General features: G+C 53.3%; 1 protein-coding gene across 1 annotated transcript; it reads right to left on the minus strand.

Moving 5' to 3' along the window:
• Positions 1 to 1,821: 1,821 nt before the first annotated feature.
• On the minus strand, positions 1,822 to 5,666 carry S1PR5 (sphingosine-1-phosphate receptor 5). Its single transcript, XM_029217741.1, has 2 exons — positions 5,355 to 5,666; positions 1,822 to 3,941 (listed from the first exon to the last, which is right to left on the minus strand). The coding sequence occupies exons 1-2, from the start codon at positions 5,664 to 5,666 to the stop codon at positions 2,721 to 2,723; spliced, it is 1,533 nt and encodes a 510-aa protein (XP_029073574.1). The 3' UTR covers positions 1,822 to 2,720.
• Between the last annotated feature and the right edge of the window lie 8,629 nt (positions 5,667 to 14,295).

Here is a 14,295-nt window from a genome sequence, read left to right on the forward strand (position 1 = left end):
CGGTGTCCGAGGCCGGAGTGGGGTTCCTCCCCCCCTCCTCCCATTCCAGTTGCGTGAAGCTGCAGTTCTGGGTAGCACCAGAGGGGGCGCAATAGCATAGCCGGCAAATACTGTACAGGGAGTGACTGAGACTGTGAGGAAACCCGCACCCTCCTCCACAGGCCGAAAGAAACCTCCGGTATCTCAAAATAACATCTACAAGACCTGTGACCCAGCAGTGCCATGTGTAGAAATTTATCCAAGGTACACTGGCACAGGTGCAGGAGGATGTATGTACACAGATGTTTATTGCCACACTGTGTATAAAGGCAAGGTGTTGGACTCAACACGTGTCCCTCCCTAGGGCCCTGGTATAATAAGTGGTGGTATGTCTATGCTGTGAAATACCATGCAGCCAGTGAAAAGAAGCAAGACATGTTTACTTCGATTTTTTTTCATGTGGAAAAAAAGAAAAAAGTACTATGGACTGAATTGTGCCCCCCCCATTATCATATTTTGAAGCCCTAACCCCCAAGGTGATGGTATTTGGAGATGGGGATTTAGGAAGGTAATCAGGTTTAGATGAGGACTTGAGGGTGGGGCCCTCGTGATGGCATGAGTGCCCTTATCAGAGGAGACGCCAGAGAGCTTGCTCTCTTTCTCCACAGTGTGAGGACACAGCAGAAGGCAGCTGTCTACAAGCCAGGAAGAGAGCACTCACCAGAACCCAACCATGCTGACACCTTGATCTTGGACTTCCAGCCTCCAGAACTGTGAGAAATAAATTTTGGCTGTTTAAGCCACCTAGACTATGGTATTTGTTATGGCAGCCAGAGCCAATTAACACAGTACAAAATCTAGATGTGCAACAATTTCCAAGATATACTATTAAGTGATCAAAGCAAGGTGGAGAGCAGTGCTAAAGTGTAAAATGAGAGGTGTATTTACATTTCAGCTCATTTATCCACAGAATAGCTCTGAAAGTTTCCCAATAGTGTATGCATCCAGGAGGGGGAACTGGTGCTTTTTGAATTTTGTAAGATGTGAACAAGTGAATAACTCGTGTACAATCACACTATCACACAACTGAACAATGGGGTGGGGTGTCTCAGGTTGCCCCGGAAGATAACAGGAGCCTGGGGATAGGGGAACCAGGCCAGGTGGGAGATTGGGTCCAGTTCTCGAAGTGCCCTGGGAGGCGACCCCAGGTTTGAGTGTGTTTGTGTTCCAGCAAGTAGGTTGTTTCCCCGTGCGTACGGTCTGCAGGGGTCAGCCCCCGCTCCACGCCCCAAAACACACCGCGATCTTTACTTACGGCTGCCTGCAGTTCCGATGTTTCCCGGCAGGTGGCGTGCCGCAATCTGAGCCCGAAGCCCCCAATCCTTTCCCCACACCCACCCCGCCCCTCTCCCGCCAGCCCCTCCGCACAGAGGTTAGGAATACGCCTGGGGACACCTGGGGGCCAGGGACAGCTGGCAGACGCGGCCTCCGCTCCTGGAGCCTTTTATGGGAACAAACGGGGCCCTAGGATCGCCCCTGGCCGAAAATGCAGACCCTTGAAGGAGGGAGTGTCTGCTTGGCCTTAACAGACCCCTCCAGAGGGACCAGACATCAAGCCTGCGCCTCCTCGGACCTTGGAGCCTGACCACCTGGTCTTGTATCCTGGCTCAGACACTGGGACAAGGTACTTTGTCCTTGGAGTTTCCTCATCTGTCAAATGGGGGTGAGGAAACCTACCTTGAAAGGTTGCAGTAAGGGTGAGAAAAAGGCCTGTCCTGGGCCTAGCACTATGGGGCGACTATCCAGGCACAATAAACTGTAATCACTTTTATTATTCGATTGTATTTTTATTCTTTATGAAGGATCTGACACCACATTCAAAGAAATCTTGTTTCAGATAGGAATTGGCTGAGTCTCCTAGAGTCAAATTTTAGGGTGCCCTGTCTTTGGTCTCTCCTCTCGAGTGAAGAGCTGTCCTTGACTCCTTTCTCCCCCACCCCCAATTTCCTCCGGAATTCTGTCCAATACCTCCCAAATCCATGGAGAATCCACACGGTCTGATTCCTTATCACCACTCCCCTAGGCTAGTGCAGTCACCATCACCTTGTTCTCCTAGCTTCACCCTCCACAGAGACCAGAGGCATCTGTAAACACGTAAGCCAGATTAAGTCCCTCCTCTGCCTAGAACGCTCCATGAACCCACTTCACTCAGAGCAAAAGAAAGTCCTCCCCTGGGCTCATAAGTCCCTGCCCCATCTGTCCCATTATCCCCCTGCCTTTGTTTCCTCCCACTCTCCCTCTCCATCCTCCGCTCCAGCCACATTGACATATGTGCTTTTCAGAGAACACACAGGCATATTCTAGGCTCAGGGCCTTTGCAGCCCCACCCTGAAATGATCTTCCTTCAGAAGTTCCCGGGACAGTCCATCTCACGTCACATGTTACCACCTCTGCAGAGAGGCATCCCCTGACCACCATCGCATCAGTGTATTGTCACTGGAATTATCTCCATACCTCTTCATTCCGTTATTGTCTGTGTCTGCCACCAGAACATCAATCCCACAAGGGAAGGGATTTTTGTCTGTTTTGTTCATTGCCGTGGGGTTTAGCGTCAATAAAATACATTCTCCTGCGTCTTTTCTGCCTCCACCATCTTCAGCTGCTTTTCCTATAAATTCCTTAATTTAGCAAGAAAGTCTGCGAAAGAGCTCTTAGGGAGGCCAGTGGCGGACCAAAGGGCGTCAGTCTGCGGCTGGAGGGGGTACCAGGGTCCAGGCGGCTGTGAGCGCGCCAGGGCTGCCTGTCGAGCCGCTGGTGTCCAGCCCGTCCCGCTGGGGTGACGAGCGCTCGGAATGGCTGGAGCTGCCATCCAGGCCAGGAGGCAGCCAGCGCTGCAGGCCGCCCGAAGCCCCAGGGGGGCTCCCCGACGGCTGGGAGGCACCCGGGCCTAGGCTGCAACAGCGGCGGCCGCAGCAGAGAAGGCGCAGGAGCGCTTGGCGCATGTCGCGGTTGGTGAACGTGTAGATGATGGGGTTCAGAAGCGAGTTGGCCATGGCCAGGCCCAGGAAGGGGTCCGCCTGCAGGAGCACAGGGCAGGCGCGCGCCGGGCACGCCACGTCCAGCAAGAGCAGCAGGAAGAGTGGTCCCCAACAAGCCACGAAGGCCAGGAGCACCACGCTGAGTGTGCGCAACAGAGCCAACGAGCGCGGCGTGCGGCGTGCGCGGGTCGAGGCGCCCTCGCCAGCCCCGGGGTGGGCCCCCAGGCGCCGCGCTTTGGAGCGCACTTGGCAGTAGATCCGCGCGTAGAGTGCGCAGATGGCAGCCAGGATGCCAACAAAGGCGAGCACGCAGAAGAGCACGTAGGCCTTAGCGTAGAGCGGCAGGACCGTGGAGCAGGCGTCCAGACGGCCGAGACAATTCCAGCCGAGCGCGGGCAGTAGCCCGAGGAGCAGCGACACGCCCCAGGCCGCGGCCGCCAGCGCCAGCGTGCGCCCCCGACGAGCTGAGGGAGCGGGTCCGGGTCCCCGGCGCTCCATGGTGAGGAGGCGCTCGAGCGCGATGGCCAAGAGGCTCAGCACGGACGCGGCGAGCGCCACGAAGACGCCACCCTCACGAGCGAACCAGAGCGCGGGCGACAGGCGCAGCGTGAGAGGCCCCGACAACAGGATGTTGGCTGCATAGGCGGCGCCCGCCAGCAGGTCGGACAGCGTGAGGCTACCCAGGAGCAGGAACATGGGCGCATGGAAGCGCGGGTGGCGTCCGAGCACGATCAGCACGGCCAAGTTCTCGAGTACGATGAGCGCGCACACGGCCAGGCACACGACGGCGTCGGCGCGCAGCCCCGCGCCGGGCTGGTAGCGCGCACCGCGGAGCTTCCCGGTGTAGTTGTAATGCAGGACGATGACGTCGCTCACTGGCGCTGGCCGCAGCAGCCCCGGCTCCATGGGCTGCCCGCCCCAAGACTGCAGAGAGGTTGGGTGCAATGTCAGGCCTGGCGCGCACCATCCCCGCGGCCTGCGGAGGCGGGCACGGGCGGGGCCTCACCTGCGAAGGGGGCCCTAACCCCCTACTCCCTACCCCACACGCACTACGGGGCCCAGAGGGAGTTTGGGATGGCAGGGGGGTGTCCATGGAGACAGGCCGACACAAAGACACACAAATAACATCACAAGGGGACAGGGTAACACAAGTCCCACAGGAAAGGTACACTAATAATTCACACACAAGCAAGGATGTCCAGAGGCGTATTAATCATAGACAGAAATAGCCACACACAGAAAGGGACACACAAATACAGCGACACACCGACAAGGACGTGTGCACAGGTAGTCACAAACTAGGGCAAAATGCGCAGTTACACCCCATCAGGGAAACACGAATGCCCGTTCACACATGGACAGAGAGACACAGGCAAAGATATACAGATTCCGCCACACGCAGACGGGATCTTATGCCTAGTCTCACAGGCCACAATTTCACAAACTCCACCCACACCAAGCCTGGAACCCAGAGCCCCACAATCTTCACACCTCGCTGCACACAGGGCTTTTTCCTGCGAACCCCCCTTCATCCGCCACAAAACCCCAGGGAGAAAGCTGAGCCTATCCACGCATTTTGCAGCGACAGAGCCTGAGGGCAGCAGACAGGATCCACATCTCACAGACTCTTGCAGAAGGGCATATATGTCATTAAACTATAATAATACCTCCCACCTGTGACTGCACGCTATAATCCCCTCGTCCCCAATTTACAGGCGAGGAAGCTGACGCTCAAAGTACCCTGCATAGAAGCAGGCACAAAGGTTTTCACGCTCCCACACAAACACATCCACGCAGAAACAGTTACACAATCACGGGAGTCCCACTTAACAGATGAGAAAACCAAGGCCTAGGGAGGGGAACGCACTTAGTTGGACATGGCAGGAACAAATGCACCCCAGACAGCTTCAGCTGCACACAGGGAACCAGGCGCAAATACGGACTCACAGGGAGTCACGGACTCAGCCACGCTGGGGGGGAAGGGGGCAGCAGATACACGCAGATACAGGTTACATTCGCTCTGCTGGGAACACTGCACAGAGGCTCACACCCTGTGCACCGCCTGCCTCGCCTCGTCTTGCCTGGAGGCAGGAGTGAGGTAGTGAAACTTGCAGTGGCGTGGCTGGGAGGGAGCAAGGCCAGGGGATTCCGGGCGCCCCACAAACACCCCCATCCCGGGTCCCGCATCCAGTCCCGAAGTCGCCGGTTTTCCTCTCCCGCGAGGCCTTCGGGAAAGGCCGAGGAACCCAAGCAAGGGGACAAGGGTAGTGACAAGGGCAACACCCTCTGGGCCAGGCCGAGCCCCGCGCGCGAAAGGACCCAGTGCTGTACACTCACCCCTGTGCCCAGGCGTTGTGCGCTCAGCCGTCGACCGGCCTGGAGCTGAGTGAGCTGCCTCTGTTCGGGGGGCGGGACTGGAGCTGACAGGCGAGGGGGCGGGCCCGCAAGGCCGAGTGCCGGCGGTCGCAAGCAGTTGCCCCCTCCCTTGGGGCCCGGGCTCCCAGCCCGTGTCTGCCAGCCTGTGCCACCCGCCGCGGCACCGGAACGCGCCCTGGTGGCGACTGGCACAGGCGAGCCCTCAGCTCCCCCCTCCGGGCCTGGGCTTCTCTCCCAGGGACGCTCCGTCGCGGTGGGAGGACCCGGAGACATGAGAAGGGGAGGGTTCTTCAGCCTCTCCCCCCGCCCACCCCACCCCCACCGAAGTAAAGGGGCCCTCTCTGTCCTCTGGGCACTGGTCCCTCCCTGTATTCCACCTACCTTCCAACTGAACCTCCTGGGCTGCACCCCAAGGACGTCCCGCCGGCGGAGGGACCCTGGCAACCCGGGTTAGGAGGGGTCTTCGGCAGCAGTAGCCTCAATCCCCTCCCCCCAGCAGCTAGGTCCCGTCGGCCTCCGGGCTCAGGCCCCACCCCATTTCCCCGCTCCCACCCCCCGTCTGGGGCGAGTGGGGGAGGGGCAGGCGCGGTCAAGATTCTGGTGGGAACCTTTTCCTCCCCAGATAAGGAGAGTCTGGCTCGTAAGTCCCCCTGGTTCTCCCGCTTCCCCCACCCCGTCTCTCTCACCCTTATCACTCCGGACAACGTGATTTACTCGGTTGTCATGTTTCTGGACTGTGTCCCTACCAGTCAGCCCCACAGGGGTAGGAATTTGCGTTCTGTCGTGGGCACTGCCTGGACACAGCCTGTGCCCAGTAAGCAGCCGCTGAGTGAATGAATGAATGACTGTCTCCCTCACTTTCTCTCTGTGTGTCTCTCTTCTGTTCTGTCAGGGTCTCTCCGTCTCTGTTTCTCCCCGTCTCTCTGTGTCTCTCTCAGTCGCTTCTCTTTCTCTGTTTGTGCCTCTCCCACGTCTCTCCCAGGCCTCCGCTCCTCCGACGGACCAGTCCCAACTGGCCCCGCAGCCCACACCCCCAGTTCCCAGGAGCCTCCAGGCTGGGAAGCTCCCTCCTACCAGAGGCCACAGCCGGGAAGGGGGGCTGGGCCTGGCTGCCACGACCTTCACCAGGACTGTGCCCTTTGCACCTGCTGCCTCAGGCTTTGCGGGTCACGGGTGGGGTGAGGGCGTCCCAGGGACCATGAGCCAGAGGTTGGGGATGGATCGGAAGGGTGCCGCCAGGGGAGGGACCGCGTGGGACACCCAGGCCAGGTCGCATCCCCGTGTAGCCTCTTAGGGAATCCCTGTGGCTCCAAATACAACCACTCCTGCCTGCTCCAACAGGTCCCACACAGGGACAGCGCAGCCAGTGGGGCCCACGAAAGGGGGGCGCCTTAAGGTTTGGGTGCCAGAGCTCCACAGCCTCCCGCGACCAAGCCCGCTGGGATGAGCCCTGAAGATTCCCCAGACGCGGCGGGGCCATGCCTGGCACACGTCATGTGATCCATAAATGACCCCATTCTGCAAAGGGGAAGCCACACCCCAGGGTGGGAAAGTGACTGCTTCTCACCTCCCAGGCGGCGATCTCACCTCCCACGGGCCCCGCAGGGTGGAGGGGGGCTCTTCCTGCCACGGGTCTCAGGCCCAGCACCCCCAACTCATGCCACCTCGTACACAAGATCCCACAAGATCACAGCCCTCTCCTGCTCTAGACCCTCCCATGGCTCCATATGTGGCTCAGAGTTAAAGTCCAAACCCTAATTACAAGGCCTTCAAAACCCACAAGGCCTTGCACAGTCTTTCCTCCTTACATCTCTGCTATTCCTCTGTCATACTCCCTTCCAGCCCCACTGGCTTCCCCCCAGTTCCTCACACACTTCAAGACCTTGGCACTTGGGGATCAGCCTGCCTGAAACATCCTTCTTCCAGCCCTTCCAGCCAGTCACCTCCACAGAGAGGCCTTCCCTGCTGCGTCCCCCTCCTCCCCAAGCTCACACGGCAGTTGGCACCATCTGAGATTACCTTGAATATTTACTTATTCATCTGGCATACTGTGGGTCTCTGCCCTAGACTCCCAGCTCCAGGAAGCCAGGGATCCTGTCTGTCCCTCTGCCCAGTCACTGAGTAAAGGTTAAGAGCTTGGAGTGTGGAGCTGGACTCAGCTACTTTGTAATCTAGGACTCTGGGCAAGTGACACCCACTCTGAGCCTTGGCGGCCTCTTTTGTAAAATGGATAATGACAGTCCCCACTCCGAGGGATGCTGTTGAGGAGGAAGGAGTGGAACAGAGCTGCGAGACACAGGTGAGAGTTCAGTAAATGTTAGCTCAGGTGCTATTGGTCACCACTGTATCCCAGAGGAGGAATTAGGAAGGGGTTCAACTCAGGCCCCATCAACCCCAGGCACCACCACCACCCCAACCTGCCTCCACCCCCTGCCCCCCAGCCATGCCTGGTCTCTTTCCCAGGGGAAGGGCACCACTGGCCTCCGAGCTCCTGCCACAGCCCGCTGCCTGATGCATGTCTGGGCCGGCACACCTGCCCGGCAGGTTCTACTGCCAGGGCCCTCACCCATAGGGGCCGCCCCACCCAATCTGTGCCCACTCTCACTGAGCTGTATCCTCATCTCTGAAAGAGCAAAATGCCTCCCACAGTACCCTCACACCTCCACCCATCCAGAGTCAGAGGGCTGCAGCAGGACTTCCCATTCCCCCCCTCTCCATCTCCCTCTGACCAGTCCTGAGGCATGAATGTGGCTGCAGGGAGGTGCAAACTGACAACTTTCCCACAGCCAGAGACCAGAGCATTCATGGTTTCGGTGGGGTGGGGTGGGGGGGATGGTGGGGGGTTGTCTCAAACTGGAGGTCGAAGGGCCAACTCCGGCTCACAACCTCAAGATTTGGTTGCTTGGCTCAAAGGTTTCCCATTCAAACATCTGTCTGAACTGTACAGAAACACTAGTCTGGTCGGTATATTTGTTTCTCACAGGGGTACGGGTTAATTTTGGAACTGCTATGTACTAGCACTGAACAAATAAGTACATATGTTGTAGATACTGACAACCAGTTTTCATACTGTTGGAGAATGAAGTTACAAATAAGCAGTGTGGTGCTGGATGGGGTTATCATTATGAAGTGTTTATTTTAACAGTTAGATATGAAAGTAAATATGGATGTGAGTGTACACATGGGTTAGTACACACACATTTCCCAGCTCTGTCTGCCGAGGGCTCAGAGCAATGACACCCCAGTAGCAATGAGTACACTCAGCACCCAGATCTTGGTTTCTAAATACCATTTTCCAGTATGAGGAACCAGGGCTTCTTGGAGAAACGACCACTCCTAGGGCTGGGGCAGAGAAAGAGCACAAGGGCCCTGGAGCATCTTCTAGACAGAGTGCTTTAAAAAAAAAAATGCCAAAAAGACACAAGAGCCAGTCTGAAAGAACTCCCACTGGCCAAAGCTAGAACAATTTGAACAAAATAAATAGCGATAGAATTGGATTATATGAATAGAATAAATAGAATAAATGTCCACAAATCCATACCGATTTAAATACATGGTTGAATCTATTTTAAAATGAGGGAGAAGGAACAAATCTTCCTGACAGAAGAATTCCAATTAATAAAAGTATAATGAGGGATTCCCTGGCAGTCCAGTGGTTAGGACTCTGCACTTCTACTGCAGGGGGAAAGAGTTCGATCCCTGGTCAGGGAACTAAGATCCCACAAGCTGCATGATGCAGCCAAAAAAAAAAAAAAAGTATAATGAATGATGAAAATAGAAAATCACTGTTAGAATACCACTGTGATAATTGTTGCAGGTAGAATCCACAGATTAATGAGAAAATTAATGGGTAAAACTTTAAGGAGAAAGACGACATTCGCATGGCCTCAAAGTTTCTCCTCCCAAATATTTATTAATCACCTAGGTGGCCTTAATCTTCGTCCAAAAATTCTTGGAAACTCCCTCTAAAGGGGAGAGCTAAGTTCCCCCCTCCTTGAGGGAAGGAGCTGGACTTTGAGACTTGCTTCTAAAGAATAGAGTGTTGTCCACACAAAAACCTGCACATGGATGTTACTAGCAGCTTTATCCATAATTGTCAAAACTTGGAAGCCACCAAGATGTCCTTCAGTAGGTGAATGGATAAATAAACTGGTACATCCAGACAATGGACTATTAGTCAGCTCAAAAAGAGATGAGCTATCAAGCCATGAAAAGACATGAAGGAAACTTAAATGCATATTCCTAAGTGAAAGAAGCCAATGTGGAAAGGCTACATGATGTATAGTTCCAACCATGTGACATTCTGGAAAAGGCAAAACTATGGGGACAGTAAAAAGATCAGTGATTGGCAGGGATTATGGAGGAGGGAGGGGTGAATAGGCAGAGAACAGGGGATTTTTAGGGCAGTGAAACTATTCTGTATGATACAGTAATGGTAGATACATGTCATTATACATTTGTCCAAACCCATAGAATGTGTAACACAGAGAGTGAACCTCAATGTAAAAAATCTATGGACTTTCGGGACTCCACGTGGTCCAGTGGTTAAGACCGTGCTTCCACTGCAGGGGGCACAGTTTCAATCCCTGGTCCGGAAAATAAGATCCTGGCATGCCTCGCAGCCTCGCAGTGCCGGGGAGGGAAGGGGTGGGGGTGGGGGAGCCACTATGGGCCTATGGACTTTGGGTGATAATGATGTGTTCATGTAGGTTCATCAGTGGTACTAAATACACTGCTGTGGTGTGGGGTGTCCATAGTGGGAGAGGTTGGGAGTGGGGCACGGGGAGTATATGGAACATCTCTGTACTTTCTGCTCAATTTGCTGTGAACCTAAAACTGCTCTAAAAAATAGAGTTTACTAATCAAAAAAAAGTGGGGGGAGGGATAAACTAGGAGTTTGGGATTAACATACACACACTACTCTGTGTAAAATAGATAATAAACAAGGACCTACTGTATAGCACAGGGAACTCTACTCAATATTCTGTAATAACCTATACGGGAAAAGAATCTGAAAAAGAGTAGATATATGTATATGTATTACTGATTCACTTTGCTGTACACCTGAAACTAACACCACATTGTAAATCAACTATACTCCAATATAAAATAAAAATTAGGGACTTCCCTGGTGGCGCAGTGGTTAAGAATCCGCCTGCCAATGCAGGGGACACAGGTTTGTTCCCTGGTCCAGGAAGATCCCACATGCCGCGGAGCAACTAAGCCCGTGCATCACAACTACTGAAGCCCGTGTGCCTAGAGCCCGTGCTCTGCAAGAAGAGAAGTCACCGTAATGAGAAGCCCACCCACCACAACGAAGAGTAGCCCCCTGCTCTCTGCAACTAGAGAAAGCCCGCAGGCAGCAACGAAGACCCAACACAGCCAAAAAATTAAATTAAATTTTTTTTAGAAAAGGCAATTTTACAGCCTGAGAGGTCCTCGAGAAGACATATACTCCCAGGCCACGCCACCAGGAGGCTTTGGACATTTCTATTGCCAGCCTGGCCTCTCACAGTATCTGAGCTTGAAATCTCTGGCTGCAGTGCCAGGAGCATGGATTTCAGAGGAGACAGGTGGCAGGGCGACTTTCAGTTTCTAAACTTCCCTGAACCTCCATTTCCTCATCTGAAAATGGGAACACCATGGTCCTCTGCCCATAAGATGCTCACATTTTTGTGGGGGACAAAAAAAAAATCATACACAAGTTATTAAGAGAATTCCATATAGTGACATGTACTATAAACAAATAAAATGTAATGTGTTACGGGAGTGAATGGGGAATTTATTTTATTTTTTTTGGCCGCGCAGCTTGTAGGCCCCAACCAGGGATTGAACCTGTGCCCTTGGCAGTGAAAGTGTGCACTGGACCGCCAGGGAATTCCGGGAATGGGGACCACTTTATTTTTTTTAATTTTTTTAATTATTTATTTATTTTTAAAATTTTATTTACTTATAGATTGATTTTTGGCTGCATTGGGTCTTCGTTGCTGTGCGCGGGCTTTCTTTAGTTGCGGCGAGCGGGGAATACTCTTCGTTGTGGTGCGCGGGCTTCTCCTTGCGGTGGCTTCTCTTGTTGCAGAGCACAGGCTCTAGGCGCGCAGGCTTCAGTAGTTGCAGCACGCAGGCTCAGTCTTTGTGGCACATGGGCTTAGTTGCTCCACGGCATGTGGGATCTTCCCGGACCAGGGATCGAACCTGTGTCCCCTCCATTGGCAGGCAGATTCTTAACCACTGCGCCACCAGGGAAGTCCTGGGGACCATTTTAGATCCAAGAGCAGGCAAGGCCTCTTTGTAGAGGTGAAGTGAGCTGAGGTCAGAATAACATGAAGGCAGAGGGGTGTTCCTGGAAGAGGAATCAGCATGAGCAAAGGCCTAGCTTACTGTACTTCCTTTTTTTTTTTTAATTGAGGGAGTTCCCTGGTGGTCTAGTGGTTAGGACTCAGAGCTTTTCTTTTTGTTTTTTTTTTTAACAAATTTATTTATTAATTTATTTTTGGCTGTGTTGGGTCTTCGTTGCTGTGTGTGGGCTTTCTGTAGTGGCGGCCAGCGGGGGCTACTCTTCATTGCAGTGGCTTCTCTTGTCACAGAGCACGGGCTGTAGGTACGTGGGCTTCTGTAGTTGTGGCACATGGGCTCAGTAGTTGTGGCTCGTGGGCTCTAGAGCGCAGGCTCAGTAGTTGTGGCGCATGGGCTTAGTTGCTCCGAGGCATGTGGCATCTTCCTGGATCAGGGCTTGAACCCATTTCCCCTGCATTGGTAGGCGGATGTTAACCACCGTGCCACCAGGAAAGTCCGAACTCAGCGCTTTCACCGCAGTGGCCTGGGCTCAATCCCTGATTAGGGAACTGAGATCCTGCAGGCTGCGCAGCGCAGCCAAAAAAAAAAAAAAAAAAGGAGGTGATAGTCACGTAACCTAAAATTAATCCTCTTAAAGGAACAATTCAGTAGCATTGAGGACATTCACAATGGTATTCAACCACCACCTCTATCTAGTTTCAAAACATTTTCATCACCCCAAAAGGAAACCCCACACCCATTAAACAGTTGTTCCCCATCGCCATCCCCCAGCCCAAGGCAACCACTGATCTGCACTCTGTCTCTATGGATTTCTCTATTCTGGATACGTCGTATAAATGGAATCATACAATATGTGGCCTTTTGCACCAGACTTCTTTCACTTAGCATAATGTTTTGAGGTTCTTCCAGGTTGTAGCAGGCAGCAGGACTTCATTTCTTTTTATGAGTGAATAATACTATTGTATTAATGTACTTATTAAAAATTCTAAAAGGCTCCGAGAAGAGGCTTTGAGTTGGGAGAGTGAGGGGCTTCGTGTGGGGGGGGGATCACCTCGTCCCCAGGTGCTGGGCAGAAATTGGGCAGAGCTATGCTTTTCTCCCCTGCTCACTCCGGGCCTGGTGAACTGCCCAGGGGAAAATCTGACCTCATCTTCCTGCACAGATGTCCCCAGATACAGCTTGGGTTAAACCCAGGCCAAGGGCTCCAAAAGCTGGAGACATGGTTGGCAGACCAAGTCCTCAGAAGGCAGAGGAGGCAGGCCCTGATCTTTCCCACCAAGCAGCCCTCTTGGTGCCCCCCTTCCTGCATCCCTCACTTCCAAGTGAGGTTTGGAAACTTGGAGTCAGATCCTCCTCTCTCTTCCTCTCTCTCTCTCTCTCTCTCTTCCCCCTCACACTTAGACATTCATTTCACAGACTAGATAGGGAGGGGAGGGGAAAGAACAATTGGGCAGAGATATTGAATCAGCACATGCAAAAGTGTGGCGGCTGGGCTTCCCTGGTGGCGCAGTGGTTGAGAGTCCGCCTGCCGATGCAGGGGACACGGGTTCGTGCCCCGGTCCGGGAGGATCCCACATGCCGCGGAGCAGCTGGGCCCATGAGCCATGGCCGCTGAGCCTGCGCATCCGGAGCCTGTGCTCCGCAACGGAAGAGGCCACAACAGTGAGAGGACCGCATATCGCAAAAACAAAAACAAAAACAAAAGTGTGGAGGCTGAAAAGAATGTGTGGGTAAAAGAAACAGAAATCAGGTCAGTAGGGCAGAGTTATGGCTTAGTGGGAGGAAAGAGCAGGAGTGGGAGGTGAAGCTGGGGGTGGGGCAAGGGCAGATCTGGTGGACCTCAAATATCAGGCCTGTGATATCTGTTCACCATCTTGCTGTGTGACTTACTTAACCTCTCTGACCTCAGCCTACTCATCTGTAAAATGAAGTCATGAAAGTCTTTTTCGTTCTCACAGTGATCTTGGGAGTATGAAGGCAATCATTGGTGTAAAGAGCTAACACATTGCTCGGCCCAGAGCTAACCACTTGATAAATGTCAGACTTTTTTTTTTTGGCCATGTCGTGCAGCATGTAGGATCTTAGTTCCTGACCAGGGATCGAACCCAGGCCCCTGCAGTGAAAGCACGAAGTCCTAACCACTGGACCATCAAGGAATTCTCAGACACTTGGCTTGTTTCTATTCTTTTTCTTCTTTTATTTTTGGCTACCTTGAAAAATGCTATGAACCTTTGTGTACAGGTTTGTTGTTGTTGTTGTTTTGTTTTTTGGTTGCACCGGGTCTTAGTTGCAGCAGGCGTGCTCCTTAGTTGTGGCATGCATGTGCGATCTAGTTTCCTGATCAGGGATCGAACCTGGGCCCCCTGCACTGGGAGCGTGGAGTCTTATCCACAGCACCACCAGGGAAGTCCCTGTATACAGGTTTTTTTATGTGGACATATATTTTCATTTCTATTGGGAATATATCTAGGAGTGGAACTGTGGTGTCATGTGGTAATTCTCTGCTGAACATCTTGAGGAACTGCCAAACTTTTCCAAAGTGATTGCCCTGTTTTACATTCCCACCAGCAATATATAGGGGTTCTGATTTCCCCACATCCTGCTA

The sequence above is a fragment of the Monodon monoceros genome, unplaced genomic scaffold (assembly GCF_005190385.1).
Source record: "Monodon monoceros isolate NGI ecotype Baffin Bay Population unplaced genomic scaffold, NGI_Narwhal_1 Super_Scaffold_12, whole genome shotgun sequence".
NCBI lineage: Eukaryota > Metazoa > Chordata > Mammalia > Artiodactyla > Monodontidae > Monodon > Monodon monoceros.